General features: G+C 39.0%; 1 protein-coding gene across 2 annotated transcripts; it reads left to right on the top strand.

The window, feature by feature from the left end:
- The first annotated feature begins 162 nt into the window (after nucleotides 1-162).
- Nucleotides 163-14,102, top strand: LOC137625921 (small integral membrane protein 14). 2 transcript variants are annotated; one of them, XM_068356930.1, is made up of 5 exons: nucleotides 163-286; nucleotides 5,044-5,134; nucleotides 5,308-5,356; nucleotides 10,437-10,579; nucleotides 11,107-14,102. In XM_068356930.1, the coding sequence occupies exons 2-5, from the start codon at nucleotides 5,060-5,062 to the stop codon at nucleotides 11,143-11,145; spliced, it is 306 nt and encodes a 101-aa protein (XP_068213031.1). In that variant the 5' UTR covers nucleotides 163-286; nucleotides 5,044-5,059; the 3' UTR covers nucleotides 11,146-14,102. The 2 variants fall into 2 exon arrangements, with proteins under 2 accessions (XP_068213031.1, XP_068213032.1); XM_068356931.1 differs by having other exon boundaries at nucleotides 200-279.
- Nucleotides 14,103-24,123: the final 10,021 nt, after the last annotated feature.

Here is a 24,123-nt window from a genome sequence, read left to right as displayed (position 1 = left end):
TCCTTTCCTCACTGGGCTATTTTCCCTGTTGGGGCCTCTGGGCCTATAGCATCCTGCTTTTCCAACTAGGGTTGTAGCTTAGCATTTAATAATAATAATAATAATAAATGAATTGGCTATAAATAGCTACGACTCTATTTTGTTTTTATCTTTCCCATTACAGTGACTTTGGCAACACTGTATGACGTCGTGTCAGTCAGCTGTGTTAGTAAATACAGTGGTAGTTGTTAGGATACGCAAAGGAAACACTCAGGACTAACATATTTTTTTGGCATTCCAGTAATTGGTATAGTTCTCCTATTGTTTCTTCATTAAATTGTAGTTGTATATGTTAAATGAAATGTATAAAATCTTGTTTATCTGTATTTATAACAGCGTAAAACAACATTTTTGTAGTCTGTCAAGATCTGGGCCACAGTGAAAGGCTGTTATGTGACAAAGGCTTGCTTGCTTATAGTAATTGACTTCTTGTTTATATATTGGTCACTGGTAATTATATTTTGGCAAATTTACTATGTAAACCATGACTGGGTGTGAATACATTACATAAAACAGACTTCCACAGAGTGTTTCAAAAGAATCAGACCGACCTTGATTTCTTAAGGAAAATAGTTGACTGACCACCTTTGAAAACAAGAATTGCTGACCTAAGCTAAAAATCCGGCATAAAAAGAACTGCTGACCAGAGCAAAACATGGGTCTAAAAGAAGAATTGCTGACCAAAAGCAAAAAATCATGCAAAAAGAAGAATTGCTAGCCAAAGCTATAAATCGGGCAAAAAGAAGAATTGCTAACCAAAGCTATAAATCGAGCAAAAAGAAGACTTGCTGACCAAAGCTATAAATCGGGCAAAAAGAAGACTTGCTGACCAAAGCTATAAATCGGGCAAAAAGAAGAATTGCTAACCAAAGCTATAAATCGGGCAAAAAGAAGAATTGCTAACCAAAGCTATAAATCGGGCAAAAAGAAGACTTGCTGACAAAAGCTAAAAATCGGGGATTTTCAGTTTGGGAAAATGACTTGACTGTTCCTCACATTTCATCTTCTGTAGGGCACCGAGTCCCCGTAACCCCTCTCATTTTGTAATTTGATGTATAAAGTCTGGTAACTTTAGAAATCCACAATAAATCACTTATGTATTGTAGGGTAGGCCTTTTATCTGACATATATTATTTATATTAACAAAAGCAGTTTGTGGGATTCTAACAAAATATTACCCTCATATTTTTTTAAATGGTAAATATGTTTAAAGAACAAGAATTTATAACTAAAAAGCCACTTGTTCCTACAAAAATAGCGGCCATTTTCTCCCTTGTGGAATAAAAATGAACATCAACTAAGCTCAACTTTTCCCCCTAACCTAACCTACAAGCCGTGTCCTTACCTACCTACCTTATGGGGGGGCGTTACCCCCTGTACACTGCCGTATCTTAAGTTAACCGTAATCATACATGCAGGTGACCGCTATCATACATACACCCCAAACTTTTAATGAGGTGTCAACAACCATTCCAGTTAGCATGGCAAAGCACTCCCCTACCCCGCTCACTCATATCTTTATCACTTTTATATTAGCCATGATAGGAGACAGACGTCTCCTTCCATATTATCTGGCTATGGCAAATGAAACTTTTCTCTTGTTATTTGGTCTTGTTAACGCTTGCATCTCGGTGATTTTTCCTTTTGTTCGAATTTTGATTAGACTCGAGACTCCATTAACTCTTTAGGTTGGCTAAAGATGAGCAACTGTGCCCAGATTCCTAAACAATTCTTCTTCACCCAAGGGGTTAACTACTGCACTGTAATTGTTCTGTGGCTACTTTCCTCTGGGTAAGGGTAGAAGAGACACTTTAGCAATGGTAAGCAGCTCTTCTAGGTGAAGGACACTCCTAAATGAAACCATTGTTCTCTAGTCTTAGGCAATGCCCTAGCCTCTTTACCATGGTCTTTCACTGTCCTGGGTTAGAGTTCTCTTGCTTGAGGTACACATGGGCACACTATTCTATAATTCTTTTCCTCTTGTTTTGTTAAAGTTTTTATACTTTATATATATTAAATATTCATTTTGATGCTACTGGTCTTTAAGTACAGTACTGTATTTTGTTTTTCCTTGTTTCTTTTCCTCACGGGGCTATTTTCCCTGTTGGGGTCCCAGGCCTTATAGCATCCTGCTTTTCCAACTAGGTCTGTAGCTTAGCAAGTAATAATACTAATAATAACAATGATAATAATGATAATTGGAGTATGACTTCAGTGAAGCTGGGACGGCCGTTAAGTTTTAATGAAGTAAACACAGTTGGTTGCAAGGAAAATCTGCCCACCCAACAAGTAGCACTATTATTATTATTATTATTATTATTATTATTATTATTATTATTATTATTATTATTATTATTACTTGCTAAGCTAAAACCCTAGTTGGAAAGGCAAAATGCTATAAGGCCAGAGGCTCCAACAGGGAAAATAGCCCAGTGAGGAAAGGAAACAAGGAAAAATAGTATATTTTATGAATAATGACATTTAAATAAATATTTCCTATATAAACTATGAAAACTTTAACTAAACAAGAGGAAGAGAAACGAGATAGAATATTATGCCCGAGTGTACCCTCAAGCAAGAGAACTCTAACCCAAGACAGTGGAAGACCATGGTACAGAGGCTATGGCACTACCCAAGACTAGAGAACAATGGTTTGATTTTGGAGTGTCCTTCTCCTAGAAGAGCTGCTGACCATAGCTAAAGAGTCTCTTCTACCCTTACCAAGAGGAAAGTAGCCACTGGACAATTACAGTGCAGAAGTTAACCCATTGACTTAAGCTGTCTATCAGTTTATACAGAACGTAATTCTCGGCGCCTTATTTTAAAGATTTTGTAATTGGTCAGCTATTCCTTAGTGTTTTGTGATATTGGTTTGATAATGTCTGCGCCTTGGTTGGACATGTGGAAGTCCACCTTCATCAACATTGTTGCTGCTGCAATGCAGTGATCTGAGATTGTGAAGAAGAGAAAGATGTCTAAGAGAGAGTCTTTGGACTCGGTCTTGGTTATGCCTAAGCTAATGACCAAGAGGCTCTCTAGCTCCTTCATCCCTCCCTCGGGTTTGTAGACTACTGCATGCTCTCTGAGTCTGCGTTCATCAGAGAAAGTAAGAAGAAGGGAGCCTCTGCACTTCCCTTGGGGAGTTCTTTGAGTGAGATAGGTGTTTTGCCCTCTTTTAACCCTTTTACCCCCAGGCTATTTGGAAATTTCCAACCCTTAACCCCCAGGGGGTTATTTTTTTCCCAGCACATTTGGCAGTATATTTTATTTAAATTGCTCTAACAGCCTTATTTTTTGTCATAGAGAGGTCAGGTTGGTCTCATTCTCTTGGAAAATACCTGAATTTCCTCAAAAAAGGACGTACCGGTACGTCCATGGGGGTAAAGGGATGGCTTTTGTGAAACGTACCAGTACGTCCTTTGGGGGTAAAAGGGTTAACACAGGTAATACCTCCACCTGCCTTTCACCCTAAGTTCTTATGTTGGCTATTGACCTTCACAAGGCCCTGGACGAGCTTTGGATTGAGATTGATGGCGCCCCGTCAGCAGAGAAACTCGTAGAGGTTCTAGCAGTTGCTTGAACTTGGCAGTCTTCTCACCTTGTTGCTACTGACCCCTTGCCTGCAGAGGAAGAATTGTGTGATTACACCCCTGCCAGGAAATCCTCAACCTTTGTGAAGAAGCGTGGTCGCTACCCCTCACCTTCTAGTCTGTTCTTGTGCTGCATTCTTCCCTAGCTGAGGAACTGCCTGCCGCCAGGAAGAAGAAGAGTTCTCCAAGACACTGGACAACTCACTTTGAAAAGTTTCTTGAGTCTTCTGGTTCCTTTGCTGGATTTTGTGGAAGGATAAGCATTGTACCAAAACCTTTCGAGGTACGAGGTTTAAGGGCTCGGATCCTTATCTCAAGTGCCAAGTCTTGCAAAAAAACCTGTTACGGTGTTATTGGTCAGGAAGCTTGGAGAATGGTCCAGAAAATGGCAAATGCCTTTCAACTGTGGGAAATGCAAAGTCCGATTACTCACTGCAAGGTAATGAAATAGTAAGTGTGGACCAGGAGGAAGATCTCGTTATTATTATTAGCAAGGTTTTGAAGTTCACCAAACAGAGCATAAAAGCTGAAAAGAAAGCACAAAAACTATTAGGTTACATAAAGAGACAATTCAAATACAGAAACAAAGACATTGTACTACAGCTGTACACATTACTATTTAGAATACGGAGTCCAATTCTGGGCTCCAAGTATTCAGAAGGATATAGATAGACTGGAAGCAGTACAAGCTAGAGCCACCAAGCTAGTTCCAACACTAAGGCAATTTGGATATACAGTAGACGAAGAATGGAACGTTTGAACTTATTTGATCTACAAACTCGACGACTAAGGGGACAGTTAATAGAGGCATTCGAAATTCTTAAAGGAATAACAAATGTAGATTCCAACAATCTATTCATCTCGGCACAAATCAATCCAGTGGTAACAGATAAAAACTGGAATTGAAAAGATACAACAGCACTCAATGTGGCAATTTCTTTACATACATAATTGCAAATACAGTACTTGGAATAGACTTCCAGTGGCTGTAGTAAACAGTAACACGATAAACAAATTCAAGAATGAGTTAGACAAGATCATAGGAACTCTCTAAATGCTTAAAGTAAATCACTCTACCAAAGAGCAAGTGGAGTCTCCACGGATGGACTAAAAAGTCTTTGAGACATCCAAAATCCTTGTAACACACACACACACACACACACACACACACACACTCTCTCTCTCTCTCTCTCTCTCTCTCTCTCTCTCTCTCTCTCTCTCTCTCTCTCTCTCTCTCTCTCTCTCTCTCTCTCTCTCTCTCTCTCTCTCTCTCTCTCTCTCTCTCTCTCACACACATTTGAAATAGGGTACACTTTTTGTACTATGGAAGCTTATTTTTATTTATAAATTTTTCGTATATTTGATGTTCAACGTTCTTGGAAGCATTCTTAAAGGATTATCTTTATTGTTTCAGATAAAACACTTAAATCATGGCAGATGGAGGTTTTGATCCCTGTGAGTGTATCTACACTCACGAAATGGCAATGCGCCGATTAGTGTCTCTAGTAAGTTACTACTGCACTTGTGTTGTGATTAAAAAACTAATATATTCTTATTCAAATCTTATGAATTTTTCATGTTGATTATTAGATTGTCTTTGTTAAGAGAGTACTGTTTTATCAAGTAGAATGAAGATTACTGGATTACTAACTTGATGATATTTTTTATCCTTTTAAAGCTGAGGCAGTCGCAAAGCTACTGTACAGATACGGAATGTTTTACTGAAGGTATGTCTGAATTTTTTATTATGTATAATGAGTTTATAGTATAAAATAAGCCTTTGAATTTTAGTTGTTCATACACCAATGCAAACTTTCATCGTCCTTTAATAGGAGTAAGATTTCAGTGGTTATCGGCAGGCAACGGAGAATCCCCAGCCATCTACGGGCTCACCAAGTAGCCAATTTGATTTCAACTGCCGATCCATACTACTGTACTCAGGGTGCCTTAACCCAAACTTGGGCAAATCAATTTTCTTTACTTCTTTTCAGAACATCTGCGAACCTACCCTGGAGCTACCGATCATAGCTGCTAGACGTTCATTAGGAGCTTGTCAGTTAATCCCCATTCCTTGTTTCCATCCTGCAGGGGGTATAATTGCTCACAAGCTTCTCCTTATGATGAATGGAAAGAGTGGCTGTCCTCCCAGTGGCAGGCATATAGCAGGTGAAAGAAGAAAGTCTACCCGCGATTCCTCTACTTAGGGGTCTCCGTCAAGTGTAAGAAATTGGCTGGACATCTTCCTCTATCCCCTGGTACCCTGTCCTTGGATCATTCCCTGTGGGTCTCATCTGGTGGCAGTGCGTAGAAGTGTGAGTCTTCTTCAAACCTCAGGACAAGTTCGACCGTTTCCCTTAGAGAAACAGCTGAAGTTCCTTCTCAAAGCGAGTCCTTTAATTCCTTCCCAGATGTTGACCTTGATGACGATGCTCTGAGGAGGTTATAGCCTTGTTTCTGTTTGGAAGGTAGTCCTTCCCAGCTGAGACTGATGTCGGCTCTTTCCGGCTTGCATAAAGGGGTGTGCTTCATGACACGTCAGCGCACATGAGATAGTGAGTATGCTGTGACTTACCGTCTCACCAAGCTACTAAGCACCCATCTAGTCTGGTGTCAACGGAGGATTAAATAGAGCTAGAGCATAAGAGTGATCGCTACTGCGAGTGTGCTTTCTTGCGTTCGAGCCAGGAAAGACCAATTGCTCTGGCAAGTACAGTATGCAATCTTACGTTCGCGGTTGAGCTAAATTCTTTTCAGATTCTCCAAAGGAAATAGAAATACTGGAAATTCTGACAGTACTAAGGAGCTCCTTAGTGGCTAAGAAGGTATGGTATCCAGAATAGTTAGAGACAAGGTAATTTTGTGTGTGTGACGGACACCTTTATGCTGGGTTTTCTTTCTTGGACTGTTGCCAGTTTCAAGGCAAGCATTCTACAAATAAGACATCATCTAACCTGGACTCGGTATAAGAGAGCGCTCCAGCGATTGGATTCCAGATGGGCTCAGATCGAAGAACTCTCCGCCATAGCATGGACCGACGTAAGCTCGCGTACAGTGAGTCGCAGTCAATCAATACAGTAATGCCAGAATGACAACAAATCATGAATCCTTGACACGCACTTTTCTCTCTCACACACACACACACACACAGAGTGTGTGTGTGTGTGAGTGTGTTTTGTTGGTCTGCAGTACTTTATACTTATCCTTCCCAATTTTAACACAACCAATGTGATACCAACACTCACAATAGTTGCAGGCAATTCTAAACTGCTTTTTTGTTACCATCTTGTTGCATTTGGAACAATCAGTCTGCGCCATTTCAACTTCGTTTCCTGAGGAACTCCGCATCCTCGTTTCTCACAATCTCTCCTTTCGGCCTTGTTCCTTTTTTCCATTTCCACCACTTAACACCGATTAGAGCTTAATTATACTTATCTTACAATTCACTTACAACTTAAGCTAGACGAACTCAACCCTTCTGTTTTTATGGAAAGGGGTTTCCCCTCCTGGCAATAACTCTTTCCTTTCTCCTCACACTGCCATACAACGAGGAAGGTAAGTTTTCTTGTGTTAAGACGACTTTAGTTTTCATTTATATCGACAGTCTTATATGTTATTGTATTTAGTGTTTGTGTAAAAACTACATAACTGGGTCACTTTTTTATGCTAATACTGTATGTTGTACTACTAGCAAATCAACTTGGGCTTGGAATGTATTATTAGTTTCTACATTAATTGTAATGGGAAACAATAATTTGGTATTCAACCATCTTTCTGGAATGAATTTTGATCGAATACCGAGGTATTACTGTATTTATTATCCAGGTTTGTGCATAACCTTGAGAGCGGTTACTTGAAACTGAGTGCGTTTACATTTTCTCAGAAGGCTCGCATAGATAGAAAGTTGATTTTATTAGGAAGATATATCAATAATAAATAATGTAAAAAAAAAATTATAACCTTTATATGAATAAATATTAATATCTCAGAACTATGTTCTTCTTATGGTGACTTTTACCAACTGAACACAACGCTGGTTCTCTGGATTCAGTCCGTGATATCCAAAGCCCATAATAACAATACCCATTATTATGAGGTTCTACTGTAAAGTCCATAATAACAGTGTTCGTTATTGCAGGTACAGTATATGCTTTTATGTTGATTTGCCCAATTCGTATAGTCGGCGGCAGTGGGTGGACTACCCCAAACCTCAATAGGACATTCCTGGCCTATGCAAAATAGTACTTGAGGCTCCAAGAGAAGTACCTAATCAGCTAGGTCTTCTCTTCCAACCCCACCAACATAGACATCACAACTCTCTGATTTCCCTATTACTTTATTGGTGGTGATTATTCAGCTTCTCAAGAGGGAAAGGCTATTCGCAAGGCACTGTACAGGGGATACATGTCGATATCTCTGAAGATTCTCGACTGCTGTCTATCAGGCCAAATGAGCCATCTTTTGTAAATGGTGCTGTAGAAAGGGTACTTTTCCTCTCAGAGCCTCTATCCCACTGGTTGCGGACTTCCTGGTCGTCTTCCTCAAAGAAAAGCCCCTTTCAACCTCATCACTAAAAGGCTATTGTTCGGCGTCGAGTCAGGTCCTTAGACTTGAGGAGGTAGATCTTTCCTCTTTTGCAAATGAGGGTTTTAAACAATCTTGTACTCCAAGGGAAGCTAAGTTCCCTGTTAGGAACATAGTAAGAGTTCTCATATCCCTAAAAAGGGCCCCTTAGCCTATGCACCATCAAGGTAAGTGTCGGGTAAAGACTTAACCCTCAAAACTATCTTCTTACTTGTCCTAGCCTCTACAAAATGAGTAGTTGAACTACATGGTTTGTCATATCTGGTTAGCCATTTCGAAGGTTGGAGAAAACTTTCTCTTAAATTCATTCTGGAATTTTTAGCAGACTCAAAACCAAGCTGTAAACGATCCATGGTTTGAACCCTTCTCAATTTCCTCTCTTAGGAAATTAACCGACAATCTGAAGGAGTTACTTCTGTGCCCTCACAGTATCTCAAAAGAACCCAGCCTTCCAGACCATGTCAGTAGAACTTTTTTTTTTCAGTTTGAGTAGACTCTGGAAGAAAATCTCTTGAATCACTCTCTCTTTCTGGCTTCGTGAAACCAGACATCAGGTGAACAGGAGGAACTGGCACAGGTGTGTCCTCATGAGGTCAGAGGAATAGGTGTAATGTTAGCCTTTTAGGAGAACCTGTCAGTGGTCCAAGTAATGAAGGTAGGAGTTTGAGACGTCAGACGACCTTCACAGCCCACTATCTACAGGAATGCCCTCCGTATATTTTCCGGAGGACCTTTGGTAGCTGCTCAGCTATTGGTGTAGCATATCTAGCTCACCCCCCCCCCCCCCATAGGACAAGATGAATCTTGTCTCAGATAACAGTTGTAACATCAGTCTAGGATTAGAGTAAGAATGTGTGGCCTTTTTTTTTTTTTTTTTTCTCCTCTTCTGCTTCCCTTCCCATGGGTCCAGCGGTCTGACTGATATGTTGCTGGAATAGACTTGCTGCAAGATGGATATTATTGTTAGCCTCACACTTTTCTTTAGCCTTGCATTGCAGACAACATATCCTTTGAGGGTGTAGGTTCTTTCATGACTGTCTAATGACAGAAACTTAGCCTACCCTAAAACTCAGGTTATAATAAGTGGATTGGATCAACAGGTCTGAGTGCTTAAAACATCCTGGCTTATAGGGACTTCCACCCTCCAAAGGATAAATTTCCTATCAAAGGATGAGGATTTATATTCATGTAGGAACAAATCACTATTTTTCTAAGTAGCTTGTATTTCTCTTAACTATACAAACCCGAGACCTTCAAGTTATACGTCCTGATTCATGTACTCCCGCAAGCTCTTGGTGAAGGTCAAAGTGGCTTCTCAGTGAGCAGGCAGAGGGCTGGTCTTCCTCTGCTATCAGCCAGTAACTACTGAAACCCCGTTGCTGTATAAATTTTAACATCCAAGTCCAGCTTCACTGAAATCATACTTCTATTAACCCTTTTACCCCTGCCATAAGGTTAAATTTTGAGCACATTTTGCTATATATTTTTTTCAGATTGCTCTAACAGCCTTAATTTTTGTTGTAGAGAGGTCAGGTGGGTCTCATTCTTTTGGAAAATGCCTGAAGTTTCTCATAAAATTATCAAAAACATGTATATAAAAGTGTTTCACAAGAACGAACCGGTACGTCCTTTGGGGCGAAAGGGTTAAAGGACTGAGAATTTTATAGTTAGGTAAAGTACAAATTACTTGAAAAACTCGGTACTAAAAAAATTTGCACTTTTGTTCAGTATCTCCCAACCAACAACAGTGGTTATTACTAATTATCTGCGAGTGAGTTTGGGATTTGTTATTTAAGTTAGTTTGACCCCTGGTAACCCCATCAGTAGTAGTTAACCCTTTTACCCCCAAAGGACATACTGGTACGTTTCACAAAAGCCATACCTTTACCCCCATGGACGTACCGGTACGTCCTTGCAAAAAAAAATGCTATACAATTTTTTTTTTCATATTTTTGATAATTTTTTGAGAAAATTCAGGCATTTTCCAAGAGAATGAGACCAACCTGACCTCTCTATAACAAAAATTAAGGCTGTTAGAGCAATTTGAAAAAAATATACTGCAAAATGTGCTGGGGAAAAAAATAACCCCCTGGGGGTTAAGGGTTGGAAATTTCCAGATAGTCTGGGGGTAAAAGGGTTAATTTAACCTTTGTTGATATTTCTGTATATTTTGAAGTACCGGTATCTTAAATTAATGCTTTCTTTCTTTTTACTGTTGATTTACAGCCCCTGGCCCTCAAGAATCTGCTGGCTCAGATAGTATGCTATTATTTGCTATGGTTTGGACACTCCTTGCTATGGTTCTTTTCTTTCTACGACCAGATTCACTACGGGCTAGTTCAGATTCAAAGCCCACGAACAGTCAACAGGTGCGTATTTTATTAAATTCAGAGAAATTCATGTTTTTGTATAGTTACAAATTTAATTATGCAATAATGATAGACAAACATACATTTTTGACAAATAACTAGAGTCCTCTTGATTTATTTTACCGTATTAAAGGATATCAAAGGATAAATAGGTGATAATGTCGCCTATTATCTTTGTCAAAATGGTGATTTACTTAGTTCTTAAAAAATAAAACATTTATTAAGCTATCTTTTGAAAGCAAATAAATTGCTAGCACATAAAAGGGAGTTTTCATTTAATTCTGAATGTTGCAAGTTATACATTATCCTCATTGAGTTTTGATTGCAAGTAAGAATTTTCTATTATTCTCTTTCGCTTAATAAATAATTAAAAATAAAACATATTTATTAAGCTATCTTTTGAAAGCAAATAAATTGCTAGCACATAAAAGGGAGTTTTCATTTAATTCTGAATGTTGCAAGTTATACATTATCCTCATTGAGTTTTGATTGCAAGTAAGAATTTTCTATTAATATTCTCTTTCAAGGATGGGGGTTCCCCTCCAGCTCCTCCTACTGCCAACTAGCAGCCTAAGCCCTGACTGACCGACTGTTAGCAACACCTTCATCCTTAAGTGACCTTTCTTTTTCATAGCAAAACACAAGAGGAATAAATTTGGAATCCTGATGTGGCCAAACAGTTTAGGCCGTTTTCTTGAGGGTGAATTTTCATTTTTTTTTTCTACTTATAATCTTGCTGTTCTCCGTGCTTCATACATATAAGTTTAATTTATTTAGACAATCTTGAATATCTTAAATAATGAGCCATTCTGAAGTACTATATATGGTTTAGGTATTACACATAATTTTCAATATGTTAAGTGATTGCAAAAGTAAAAATTGTCAGTATGACTTAATTATGGAAGATTAATGAGTGTAAGTATGAAGCAGCTGTGCAAATTGTATTATAAGTAGGAATGATTTATCAGGTGTTATAAATGAAAAGATAAAACTTCCATCTTTATCATTCATACTCCAATATATTTTAATTTTTTTTTTATATGGAATGGGTTGCGACACCAAAGTCACCATATTGATATTGTACTTTACTCTGCATCAGCTTCTTAATTTTTTTTTTTAATAAATTAAGGATTATCAAAATGTTATGGAATATAAAATGGCAACAGTTGAACGAGAATTTGAGGATGGAATTTTTTTCTCCAAGATAAAGTACTTAAGAAGTATTTTACCCATTTTTTTTTTATGATGTACATGGATATTCTGAACTGTGAATCCTAGAAAATATTTGATGGTTGAATTAGGTTGAAATATTTTGTTAAAGTTAGCTTTTTTCTAAGTCTGGCATAAAGATATTTCTAATGAGTATAGATTTCTATATTGAGAGGAAATATTCTGTAATTCATGCATTTATATCACGTATATTTACCATCAGGAAAAATTTGGTAAATTCAAATTTGGTGTTACAAAATTTGGTGTTACAAAATTTGGTGTTACAAAAATGTTAATGTTTGGCTTTGTCATGTCTCATTAGTAAAATATATTGAAAGAATCACCATCCCAGGGGAAACTTAATACCCTGGTTAGTATATTTTATTTTGAGGTGTAATATTTAATGTCCTGGTTAGTATATTTTGAGGTTTATTTTTCTATAGAAACAAGGGATTATGATATACAGTACATACAAATGAAGTTCAGCTGGACTAAAGAGTATTTATATTGTTCATATGATCTGTGATATGGTAAAATAAAAACTGAATAGTGTTCTAAACAGGACTTAGAGCCTCCACATTATGTTTGCTGGGTCCCTGCAGTTGAATAGACTTTAATTATTTCAGCCATTATGCTGTAACTTAAATAATAGCAATAGCTATATTGTATGGAATTTTAGAGAAAGTGAAAGTTTTCAAATTGATGCTGGTGCTTTTGTTACAGTTTTGCAGCAAAGTTTGATAATTTAAACTATTTCTATATTCTTTGCTGAAAGTTATAAGTTTGTAGTAAATACAACTTTTGACTACTAAATACTATACTGTAGTACCTTGTAGAGCGGTTGTTCAATCTGGCTAACTTTACAAGAGTTAAGCATAGGTAGCCTGGTCAAACTACCTAATAATAATACAAGTGTGTTTGATATTGTTGTCTCATTGTATCTTAGTGTTCTTGGGACCTATCAAAAAAAAATACACATTCTGTCCAAGTTACAGAAGTTTTAAATATAGTTTAGTTTAATCTTTGCTGAAAAATGCCTAACCCAGCATATTGTTAATATTTTTGCTACATAACTTTTCCAGTTGTTATTAAGAAAGCTTTAACTTTGTTGAAAAATACATGACCCTGCATATTTTTAGTAATTTTTCTATACAGTACACTATATTCAGTTATTATTAAGGGAAAAGTTGAACTGTGTTAATTTCTATTATTTTATGGCACAAACTCATGATTATTAATGTATATTGTGCTCCGTCAAATTAAAAAAGTCCAAACTAATTTGTATCTTGCACAAATCCAATTTAAACTTTCCATTCTATATTTAGAGATTCCCACAGCATTGCATAAAGCCCCAAGTGAATTTAACAAAGTTATTTTGAAATATAATAAAGTATTATTTAGGAAATTTCCTCCCAAATTGAATAATGTACATTGATTGTTTTTCTGCTATTTTCTATTGAAAGTCTGTTCCAGGTTGTGGCATCATATATAGTTGGATTTAGTAGACTTGGAGTAGAATATATAGTTTGTATTTCCAAGTAATATATATATTTGATAAATATAGTATTTAAGTTTTCATATATCAATACTGTATTCATATATTGTAGGGTAATTTACCTAAGAAACCCTGAAATCTAGCATTTCCATTCACCAAGATGTCCCAAGAAAAGGAGGGAAAATAATGCCTTTGTGTTGAAGGCTTCATGAGAGGGATATTATTAGTTTAGTGTTTACTTTTTTGTTATTTCATATTTAATAGAAAAAACCAAGAATTTGACATTTTAGTTTTTAATTAGTTTATAATCCCAACATTGTTAAACATTTGATAAAAACTAGTTTCAATTATATCATGTTAACCAGTTGAATTCAGTTTCATTGTTAGAGAGAAATTCAAAGCTCCTAGATGTCTTGAGATTATATATATAAAAATTATTGTCTATTCTATGGTTTTAAAATATTTTATAACTGTAATTTTAATTTATATATTTTCAAGCTCCTAAATTATATAATCATGCCCATAACTTCACTAACGAGCGTACTTTCACAAGAAGAAATAATCAGCGTTTAAGTTTAACCTTTTTAAGAAGGCAAAGAGAAAAAGCTGAGAAAATAATTCATGTTTCGTGCTAAAGAATGTTTGGCATATGTTTTTTTTATAATTCAATATTCAAGTTTATTTTTCACTTAACCTAAATATTTACCTCCTCAACCCTATGTTGAGCATGAGTATTCTCTCAACTTATTCTCTGTTATTATTTCGAAATGTATATTCAAGCATATTCAGTTTTTGCACATTATAAAGTAAAATAATTAATCACAAATTTTAATTTCATTCCTGGTATAATACAAGTTTACTTTAACGTTCTTTAATAATAATTATAATTAAGAGTTATTCCTGGCTGTCAGTGAGATAGCAAATCCTCTTCCATATTCATATATAGTAATACCTCGACATACGAGTGTCCCAACATACGAGAAATTTGAGATACGAGGAAAATTTTGAGCAAATTTGTGCCCCGAGATACAAGAAAAATTTGAGACATGAGGATACGAGACAGTTTCTTATGCGGCCTAGAAACGGCCTCTAGGACATACTCCATTTCTGCATAGGCTTTTGTTCTCATGACTTCTTGAAACACCTTTTGCGGAAACAGATCTTTCCCCCAGCTATTGTAGTCAGCTTTTTAGGCTCTCTGCAGGCCTTCCTGGCTAAAAAAAATGCATGCAGGTCCCGGTGGAAGGTAGCCGAATGGGTTTTGACCAGAACTGAGAAGACGTCAGATTTTGAGTAGTTCCCAATAAGCATCTCAAGGTAAGACTGGTTTAACAAAGAAGCTGCCAGTCTCTCTCTGGCCTCCAATTCCACTTTTAGTAGGACTTGAGGAATTCTGGGCAGTTTCTTATTAAACTGCATGCCTCCAATATCACTAACCAGTTTGCCAAATGTAAAGGTGTGTTGGACATCTTCCCACCTATCGGAGTAATATGGAAGAGCAAGCGAAACGGGCTTGCACTCCTCCAGCACTGGCAGAGGTCTATCTTCCACTACTGCCTTTTTAACAGCCTCTAAACTCCCTGACACAAAAGGGAAGACAGTGTCTTTCGGAGCTACAAATGTAGCCTGCTTCCTGCTGAAATCAGAGAGTTGAGTGTTAGTAAACTTGGCTGTCTTGAGCTCCTTATCCAAAAAAGTTTGAGCCTTACCATGGTCCAAGATGATAGTTTCCTTGGGAATCGTATCAACCCTAATGGACGCTTTGGAATTCAACCTAACGTAACAGTAAGGATAATTCTTGATAGAGGGGTAAAACTCTAAATCTGAGACTGGTTTAGAACTCATGTTTTAGAGAGCCCATGCCTTCACCAATATGAAGGTACCCTTCACTCAGAACCATATGTTCTGCGTAACGGCAATGGTTGTTTCCCGATCAGTCTAGAAGACTTGAGACTGGTGGAGTCTTGGACTTCGGTGCCTGTTGAAGCGCCTCAATCTTCGCCTCTGAGGATGCTTAAGCTCTCTTATGCTCCGCATGATATTTTCCATGAATGCTTTCATGGATGCCATGAACTCCAAATGTCTTGGGACCAATGAGGCAGTTGGAATTAGAAGAATAGTCGAAGTTGAGGTGGGTGTAGCACAAACAGGGATAAGATTATGCAAAGAAGTACTATGTATAGTACTTACCTGCCGACTGTCGAGCGAGTCATCAGAGGCTTCCGTTGTCAACAAGTCTTTCTCTTTCTGGTGAAATAGAAAAGGTTGTCGACATCCAAATGCATGTCCTGAAGCACGTCCTAGACTTCATGATCTGCAGGATCCAGTTGTAACGTCGGAATCTGATTACCGTACACCGAGGTCACATCAGCCTTGTGGAACAAGAGATTCTTCATTTCCAACGAAGGAAGATAGGGGGCACCTTGTTGAGAGCTCTTCTGGAGGTCCCCAAAATTGGTCGATCAGACAACTTAAGGGGTGGCGAAATCAAATAACATTCTACCTAAGGCAACAGCTATTTATAGCCGCCATGGGTCCATGGTCTAACCTTTCTTTACGCGGCAGGTATGTCGACACAATGCGGCAAAAAACATTGCTAAGTCGGCAAACGGAAGACGATCCCATAGGGAACTAGTTATAGGGTAAGAGGGAAGATACAGACCAATAAAAAAAGGAAACAGCAGGTAAGGCTGACTGCCACTTGCCTAGTTGTTAAAATTAGATTTATCAATGAATGGGCTTTTGCCCACTGGAATTGATGAGCCATTTAAAGCAGCCAGGATATAAAGAATTTGCAAATTTGATGAAAATCCTGACAACTATGGAGGTATCTAATTGATCAATTTTATAGGATAATGTTCCTCAGATATGGAGGGTAGGATATAGACACAACTGACCAGTTTAAGGCGACAGCTAAGGCGGCAAGGATAACCCTCTCTCCTAATAAAGAAGGGAGAGACCCTTAGCCTACTCGCATCTTGAGCCGGCAAGGCTGGAAAATATGGCAATGTGGTAACCACTCAAGCCAGGGAGATTCCGACTGAGCAGAGGAGCGGAGACTCCATGGCAATATAAACATTCTTGGTTATGTATATTATGGTTTGGAGTCTAAAACCATTAAATATATTCAGTATAGAAAATTTGAAAAATTATTTTCATGTCACTCTTTGGACGCAACCTGGCGGCCTTTCGGAGAGACTAGGTTTTCAGCCTAAGTGGAGGAAACTGACTACCAGAAACAAGGCAACTGCTAAGGCGGCAAGAGAAAAAGTCGCCCTTGAGGGTCTAGTTCCATTTCCTATCTAGGAGTAGGCTGTCAGAAACCCCCAAGCCGGCCAATTATTATCAATAGTATTACTAGCCAAGTTACAACCCTAGTTGGAAAAGCAAGATGGTATAAGCCAAAGGGCTCCAATTGGGAAAAATAGCCCAGTGAGGAAAGGAAATAAGGAAATAAATAAATGAGAATAAATTAACAATATATCACTCTAAACACAGTAACAACGTCAAAACAGATATGTCATATATAAGCTATAAAAAGACTTATGTCAGCCTGGTCAACATAAAAACATTTGCTGAAACTAACTTTTGAAGTTCTACCTATTCAACTACTCGATTAGGAAGATCATTCCACAACGTGGTCACAGCTGGAATAAAACTTCTAGAATACTATGTAGTATTCAGCCTCCTGATGGAGAAGGCCTGGCTATTAGAATTAACTGCTTGCCTAGTATTATGAACAGGATGGAATTGTCCAGGAAGATCTGAATATAAAGGATGGCCATTATTATGAAAAATCTTATGCAATGAACTAATTGAATGACTTTACCAAATCTAGATATATAGCAATTGAAGTGTCCTCTATTGCCAGGGAAAAGCAGACTAGGCAAAGGAACTGTATTTCCATGGCCAGGAAGGAAACACAGCCTATCTAGGAAGGAGAAGGGGCAGCCGGCCTACCAAGAGGTGGCTGCTGAGGTGGCAGAGAACTAACTAATTTTTAGGATTATGCTCCTGCCTACCAAAAGCTAGACTAATATTCTTACTAAACCGTCCCGTCCATGTATATAGCAACTGAGGCTTCTTAAGATGCCAGGGAAGATCAGACTAGGCAAAGGAACCAGACTTCCATGGCAAGGGGACTAAGTCTAACACAGGGGGAGGAAGGAAGCCTTAAAAAATGGTAAGGCAGCAGGAAAGGAAATCCTAACTGTAGTATTAGAATCATCCTTAGTCATTCCAAGGGATCTACAGTAGGTAGGCACAGAGGACGAATTCTCCCAACCAGCTGTCACTTAGACAAAGACTAAGAATAATACCCTAGAAGAAGGGTAAGGCGACAGGAAAGGAAGGTCTACCTGTCAATATTAGAACATAATTAGTTTCGTTCTAAGGGATCGACAGTGTAGACACGGAACAAGTTCCCCCAACCAGTGCCGCCTACCCAAAAACTAAGGCCAAGTAGATGAGAATGGAATACTGTCGACCTTGGCCAGCTGTGTCCAACCATCTACAACTCCCAGGGAATCTCTTCAAGCCGCCAGTTCCCTGCTATGATGTATCGATAGACGGAGAGGTAATTTCTTCAAGCCGCCAGTTCCCTGCTATGATGTATCGATAGACGGAGAGGTGTGCCAGCTTTAACGACAACCACATGGTTACGTGGCAAGAAGGGGAGGGTAGGAATATAATAATTAGCTAGCCTAGGCCACAGACTAGGGGTAAATAGTTATTCTAGGCCGTTGACCAGTATATATGTAACACTTCAACAGGCTAGCCAAGAAATTCATATAAAACACTGATTAGTTTGAAAATATGAGCTTCCGGTTTTGGCCATGCGGCGGTAGCGAGAAAAAAAATTGGATGCATCGTGCAAAAAACAAGGGGGAGAAGCAAAATTCTCCACCAAAAAAAAGGGTAAGGTACTCAACTTAACCAATGTAGTAGAAGCAGAAGCATCCATAATTCCAAAATTGCACAAAAACTTGTAAAACAAGCGGAAAACTCACAAAGCAAGCCAATCAAGATGGCGCTGCAAGAAGGCATGGAGAACCAGTAAACATGTTTACAGTAACACACTGGAATCAGAGTTGTAATGGCTCTCCCACATATCCAATCCTATCCCATATCCTTTGAAATAGGGATATTCCTGTATGGCATTACCATTGAGGTCAGTGTTGTGCTGACAGTCAACATCACTTCACCAAGATCTCTTAGCTCGTCCTTTGTTTCGATACCAGCAACTTGGAATTTTTCTTCAATTATTGTTGCAAAGTCCATTTTCTTACCAGCATCTGCATCAAGAAGTGATAACATCAAAACAGAAAATAACACAAGATCTTCCTTAATCTTAGGATTAGTTACCAGTTCTACCTCTCCATAGCATTTTTCTTCTGCATTGTTCCACAGAGATTCTCTGTATTTTTCTAAAGTTGGTGTTTGTGGTTATATCTCGTGTTCAGTTGGCTGGTGCACCACTGTCAGGGAAATATTTGATTTAGCAGTCATTGGCTGTCATCAATGCGTATGATCTTCGAGTCACCATTTCGTTTCACTGTGGACTGCTTATTGCATATGATCTCGAGTCGCTTTCATTTCACTGGCGTCAGCCCCTTTTTCTCATTGTCTTCGTTTAATACTGTCTGTACCTTTGGCACTTTACATTTCACAGCTAAGTATTCCTTTTACTGGTAGCTTTTGCATGCTTGGCCATATGTAGAAGTTATCTTGCCAAAAGAACGAGTCCAGAAAATTTGCAGTCTTTCACCATCTTTTCATATTGTGACTTCACTGCTTCCTTCGTATCAAATTTCTTCTCAGAGTTCTTCTGCACTCCCTTTATTAATTTGCTCTTTTGTTGACCTTTGTTCCCTTTCTCAATAGATTTTCCACTTTCACCTCCTAATTCCTTTACATTAATCATCAGTTGTTCATATCCTCTGCAAATATTTCAAGCCTATTTTAAATCTAAGTTGATTCCAAAAACAGCAACTCTTGGAGCTTGCCTGTTGCAGATAATACAATCTTGTTGCGAATTATTCATTCACTTGTAGGTACATGGCATCCCTTTATCTCTCAGTTCATTGAGAAAAGCATAAAATGGTGTAGACTTCGCCTTATTCCAAAAACGATGCAACATCACAACCACAGACTGACTCTTCAATCATGAGCAATAAATTATCTGGCTCCTTCCTGTATCATAGTAGGCCCATCTGCCTTTTTCCAAGGAAAGTGTTCGTACACCAAAATTACATCATTCCCTACACAGTATAAAACAGTTTCTCATTGGACAGCTTTGTTCTTTGCAGACATGCCAAACACAATCAAATCAACATCTAACAAGCAATGCCACTTCTCACAACTTTCGCTTAAATTAGAAACGTGACTATCGGAGAAATGTGTTCTCCTTAAAATGTGCTTCTGGCATATCATTTTAAACACTGGATTGTGACTTCTGAAAGATACCAAATTTAGGTTTCCTCTGCAATAAAAAAAAATAAAAGTCACTTCCCTGTATATCCAACGACGAATAGGTGAGATAAGCACTTCAACGTCACAGTCGCCCAGATACTCACTGTAGCAGTGACAGGTCCAGACTCACTCTAAAAATCAGCAATTTTCTATGTAGGCTTGGGTGAATCCAATTCCCATTTCACTTCCACTATATTATTGAATGCGGATTATTGACATAAGCTGTAGGTGATGTAGAAATTATACACACAATTCTTTATCAATTATCAGGTGGCTTACTATATCTTGGTAGACAGTCTTCTATAATATATCGGCAAATATAGAGCAGTTTGTGGACACAACTGATTTCCTGGTTGGATGACTAAAAAAAAAAAACAGAACCGAGAGCATTTATGGGTAGTGGGTTGGTTAGGGTACCCCCACCGAGTGACGGGACAGGATAAGGCCTAAGTGCTGAAGTGCCAGGAATGCTGCCTTCAGCTCTAGAACATTGATATGGTTACGTCAATCTTGATCGGACCACCAACCTGATATGTGCTGACGGAGGTGCGCTCCCCAACCTACCCTGGACACATATGTGAATAGTAGGAACTCCGAGGTCAGACCAGGAGCAGTACCCCTTTCAACAGGTTTGAATCTTGCAGCCACTATTCCAGGTATCTTTTGGCCTCTTCCCCAATTTACACTAGAGAGAGAATATAGTCGAGATGTTGAGACCATTGTCTTTTCAAATTTCACTGTTGTGATCGAAGGTGAAGACATCTGATTTGTACCAGATGCTCTAACTTAACCAGGTGCCACAGAAGCCTCTGCTTCTGATGAGATGACAGTATGACTGCTGCAGGAAGGAGAGAGCTATGCCTAAAGGAGACAAGTCTTGAGACGGTAATACCCTCCCGAGGACCACGTTGATGTTCAATTTTAGGTAGGCGAGTCTTTGCATGAGCTCTAGTGCAGACTTCTTTAGATTCACCACGATCTCTAAATCCTAACAAAGCAAAAGAAGTCTGTCTTGGTAAAAGAGAATTATTTCCTCAGAGTCTTCATGAATGAACCAGTCATCCAGATAAGGCAGAAGAATTATGCTGTTGGCATGGGCCCATGGTTAAACTAGGGTGAATACACTGATGAATACCCGAGGAGCCATCAAGAATCTGAAGCAGAGCTCCTTGAATTGGTAGACTGTCGAATACTACTTCCTGACAGAATTTCCTGGATGAAGGATGCACCAGGATCTGAAAACGAGTATCCTTGAGATCGATTGTCATCATGAAGTCCCATCTCCAGTATGGCTGGGACTTCCACCTGCAGGGCGAGATCTTTTGCCAATCCTTGGCGATACAGTGACACTGGTGCTGGTGGTGAAATTAGTGGAGGGGTTAAGTTGATGAAAGGAAGGCGATACCTCAAGTGAAAAACAACCCGTTCATTTTTCCGCTCCAGGATACCAACAACTCCTCCACCTGGCTAGCAGGCATCCTCCCAGTTAGTGTCATGGGAAGATTGCTTCTCCCCACCCTAGCAGGGTCGTTGTCCTCCAACTTTGCCTCTTACTCTAAGCAGTCTATGGCAGCTTTGAAACATCTGACCTGATACCTGTTTCAAGATGGAAGGAGGAGGACGCAAGTCCCCCTTCTAAGGCTGCTTGTGGGTCCGAGATGAAGTTGGTGTAGCATTTGGCTGACCAGAGATAGAAAGACTGTGGCTGTCAGAATGAAACTGCTAGCTGGAGCAGTCTTGCCCATCTTTCCTTCACACCTCAGATTATGCTCTTACCTCATCAGAAGAAAACATGGTCGGCCGTTTGTGAGAAGCCTTTCTAAGATCTAAACCCTCTAGGCGACATAAACTTATGAAAACTTGCGGCCACAGCGTCACATCGCTCGAGGACCCAGTTAGCCCACTGGTTTGAAGCCTGATAAAGTGAGAAATGTAATGGCCCTTTCACATATAAAGACCACATCCCTCACAGCTCTCCTTTTGTTGTATCCTTAAGGTCTAAAGTGTTAGATAAAAAGCCAACCATCTTTGACCAGTGGTCTAACCAGGAAGCTGCCTGATGCACTGCCATAGCCTTAGCTTCTATGGTCGAAGCCTCTTCCACCGAGAAGGAGAGAGGATGTCCCTAATCGATCTGGCGAGACACATGGTGTCAACTTAGCGACTGCTGGTTCCAGCGGAAAAGGAGAAGGAAGGGCCTTATGTGTTTGATAGTACTTGCACTGCCGGATAGATGGGAGGACTTTCCCACCTTCAAGGAGTTCTTTACTGGAACCTACAAGCTTACCTTGCCTAGTGGTTCCGTAGCGAGAATAGACAACAGAAGTTCTAAACAAGGTCTCAAGCTGCCAGGCTATCAGCAAAGGCAGGTATTCTACCTTTGAGGGGAGAGGAAGGTGCACCCCCAAAGGCCACCGACCTTCCAAATACATGGGAGGACTTGTAGGAACGTTAAGTTCGACTCTTCCTCCTCCGTATCTAGGGCCTTGGGAGCGGCTGGATTCGATAGATCCCTATCTGATTTGTAAGATTCTAGGTCTAAATCTTCATATCTCTCGGAGACTGTACCTAACCGGCTCCGAAAGAGGTCGTTATAGTCATCGTATCATCACTCTTCTGCTCTACAAGAAGGCTGGGAAGAAAAAGGCGAGACAGCTATGTCCCTGCTACAGTGCCCTGAAGAAAAGGCTGGGAAGAAAAAGACAAGACAGCTACATCCCCGCTAGATTCTCCCGAAGGCTGGGAGTCTCTTGCAATGTAGTGGTTTGCGGACTGTGGCCAGAGGTAGCACCCAAACTGCCTAGTGTCCGAATGCCAACCACAACCCAACGTTCACTACACAAAAAATATACAACGGTGAAATACCCAAAAATCTAGGTAACAGGTCAAGAGAGCGGAGCACTGGGCACCACCCCTTGATTTATACTGGGCAAGGGGACCCAGCTAGAATCTTACTTCTCCTTCCTAAATTCTGATAATGGGACACAATGTGGGAGGAAAAAATTACGATAAATAACTTATTAGAAAGATTAAAAAAATAGTGGCTGAGAAAGGGACATCATGGCGTAAGGAACTGGAATAAATTTCAGTCTTCATAAAAACAAAAAATATTTATTTGTAAATGAAACAAAAAAAAAAAAAACTGTTAGGAATACATTAACATTGTTTTTACAATTCAAATAATCAATTAAAGGCAAAATTAGCATCCCTTTACACTCCAGCCTCAAGATAAGATAAACAAAAGGAATGGCCACTTCAGAATAGTCTTACTGCATTTTGTACAAGCAAGAGAAAAATACTAAGTTACATGCAAGATATACCACTACACATTTACAAAACGGAACTTTAAAAAAAATCCTAACAAGACCATGACTACAGAACCTGAGGATTTGAAAGACTTAGAAATATTAGGATTCTCAACATAAGTCAGCCTCCAAAACAAAAGAAACATTACTACAGAACTAAGCTTAAAGGAGAACCCCGCAACACTATGGTTTTATGACATCTGTAATGACCAGTAATATACTTGAACACTTACTATCTAATGAACCATCAATGAAGAACATATAACTGTGAAAAATACTGTACTGCAATAATTTTCCCTCAAAGCAACACTGTCTGCCTCAATATTCTGTCCACCATCAGGCTGCAAAGTCAATTAAACTGTCCTAAATTCTGAACAGTATGGCCGCATACGATGCCATGCAGGTCACTGTGGGCCCATAAAAGCAATGTCTGAAAATCTCCAATTGTAAACCTACACTGTGATAATGTTCTGTGTCATCAAAAACTTTTTTCATCAACAACAGTAAAGCCTAAATCTCTCCTTCTTGGAAAGGGTTTTGATACTGTATTTCTGGAGCAATTCAGACTAAACTCAAACACAGTCACTCTCCTCCTAACAACTGAATTCACTTCCGGGGCCCAAGACCAGATAGGCAATTTCAAAAGCTCCTGTGAACTATTAATGTCTATGACACACACTCATAACAACACAGTAGCATACTTCTAGTTAAAAGGCAAGATAATATGAATACAGAGCAGCATCACAGACCACTACACACTGGTAACAGGCAATAAACCACATTCATAATGTTTTAGGTACAGTACTTGATGGATACCCTCAGTTTCCCTTCTGGGTGAAGGGGGCTGCTGTCGATACTTAGAAAGGAATAATAACAGATTAAGGCACTTTTTTGGAAGGAGGGACTTGAGAGCTACAAACAAATAATAGTGTTTCATAATATACAACCATTAAGCTTTCTTAGATACAAACCATTTTCTTTTATTCCATTAAGACTGGGGTCAGTAGGAAAATCCAACATCCACTTTGGTTTTAATTTTCTATCCTTGTTATCCCACTGCTAGA

This window comes from Palaemon carinicauda, chromosome 33 (assembly GCF_036898095.1).
Source record: "Palaemon carinicauda isolate YSFRI2023 chromosome 33, ASM3689809v2, whole genome shotgun sequence".
NCBI lineage: Eukaryota > Metazoa > Arthropoda > Malacostraca > Decapoda > Palaemonidae > Palaemon > Palaemon carinicauda.
Note: the sequence above shows the minus strand (reverse complement) of the source record. Positions and strands in the feature narration are given on the sequence as shown.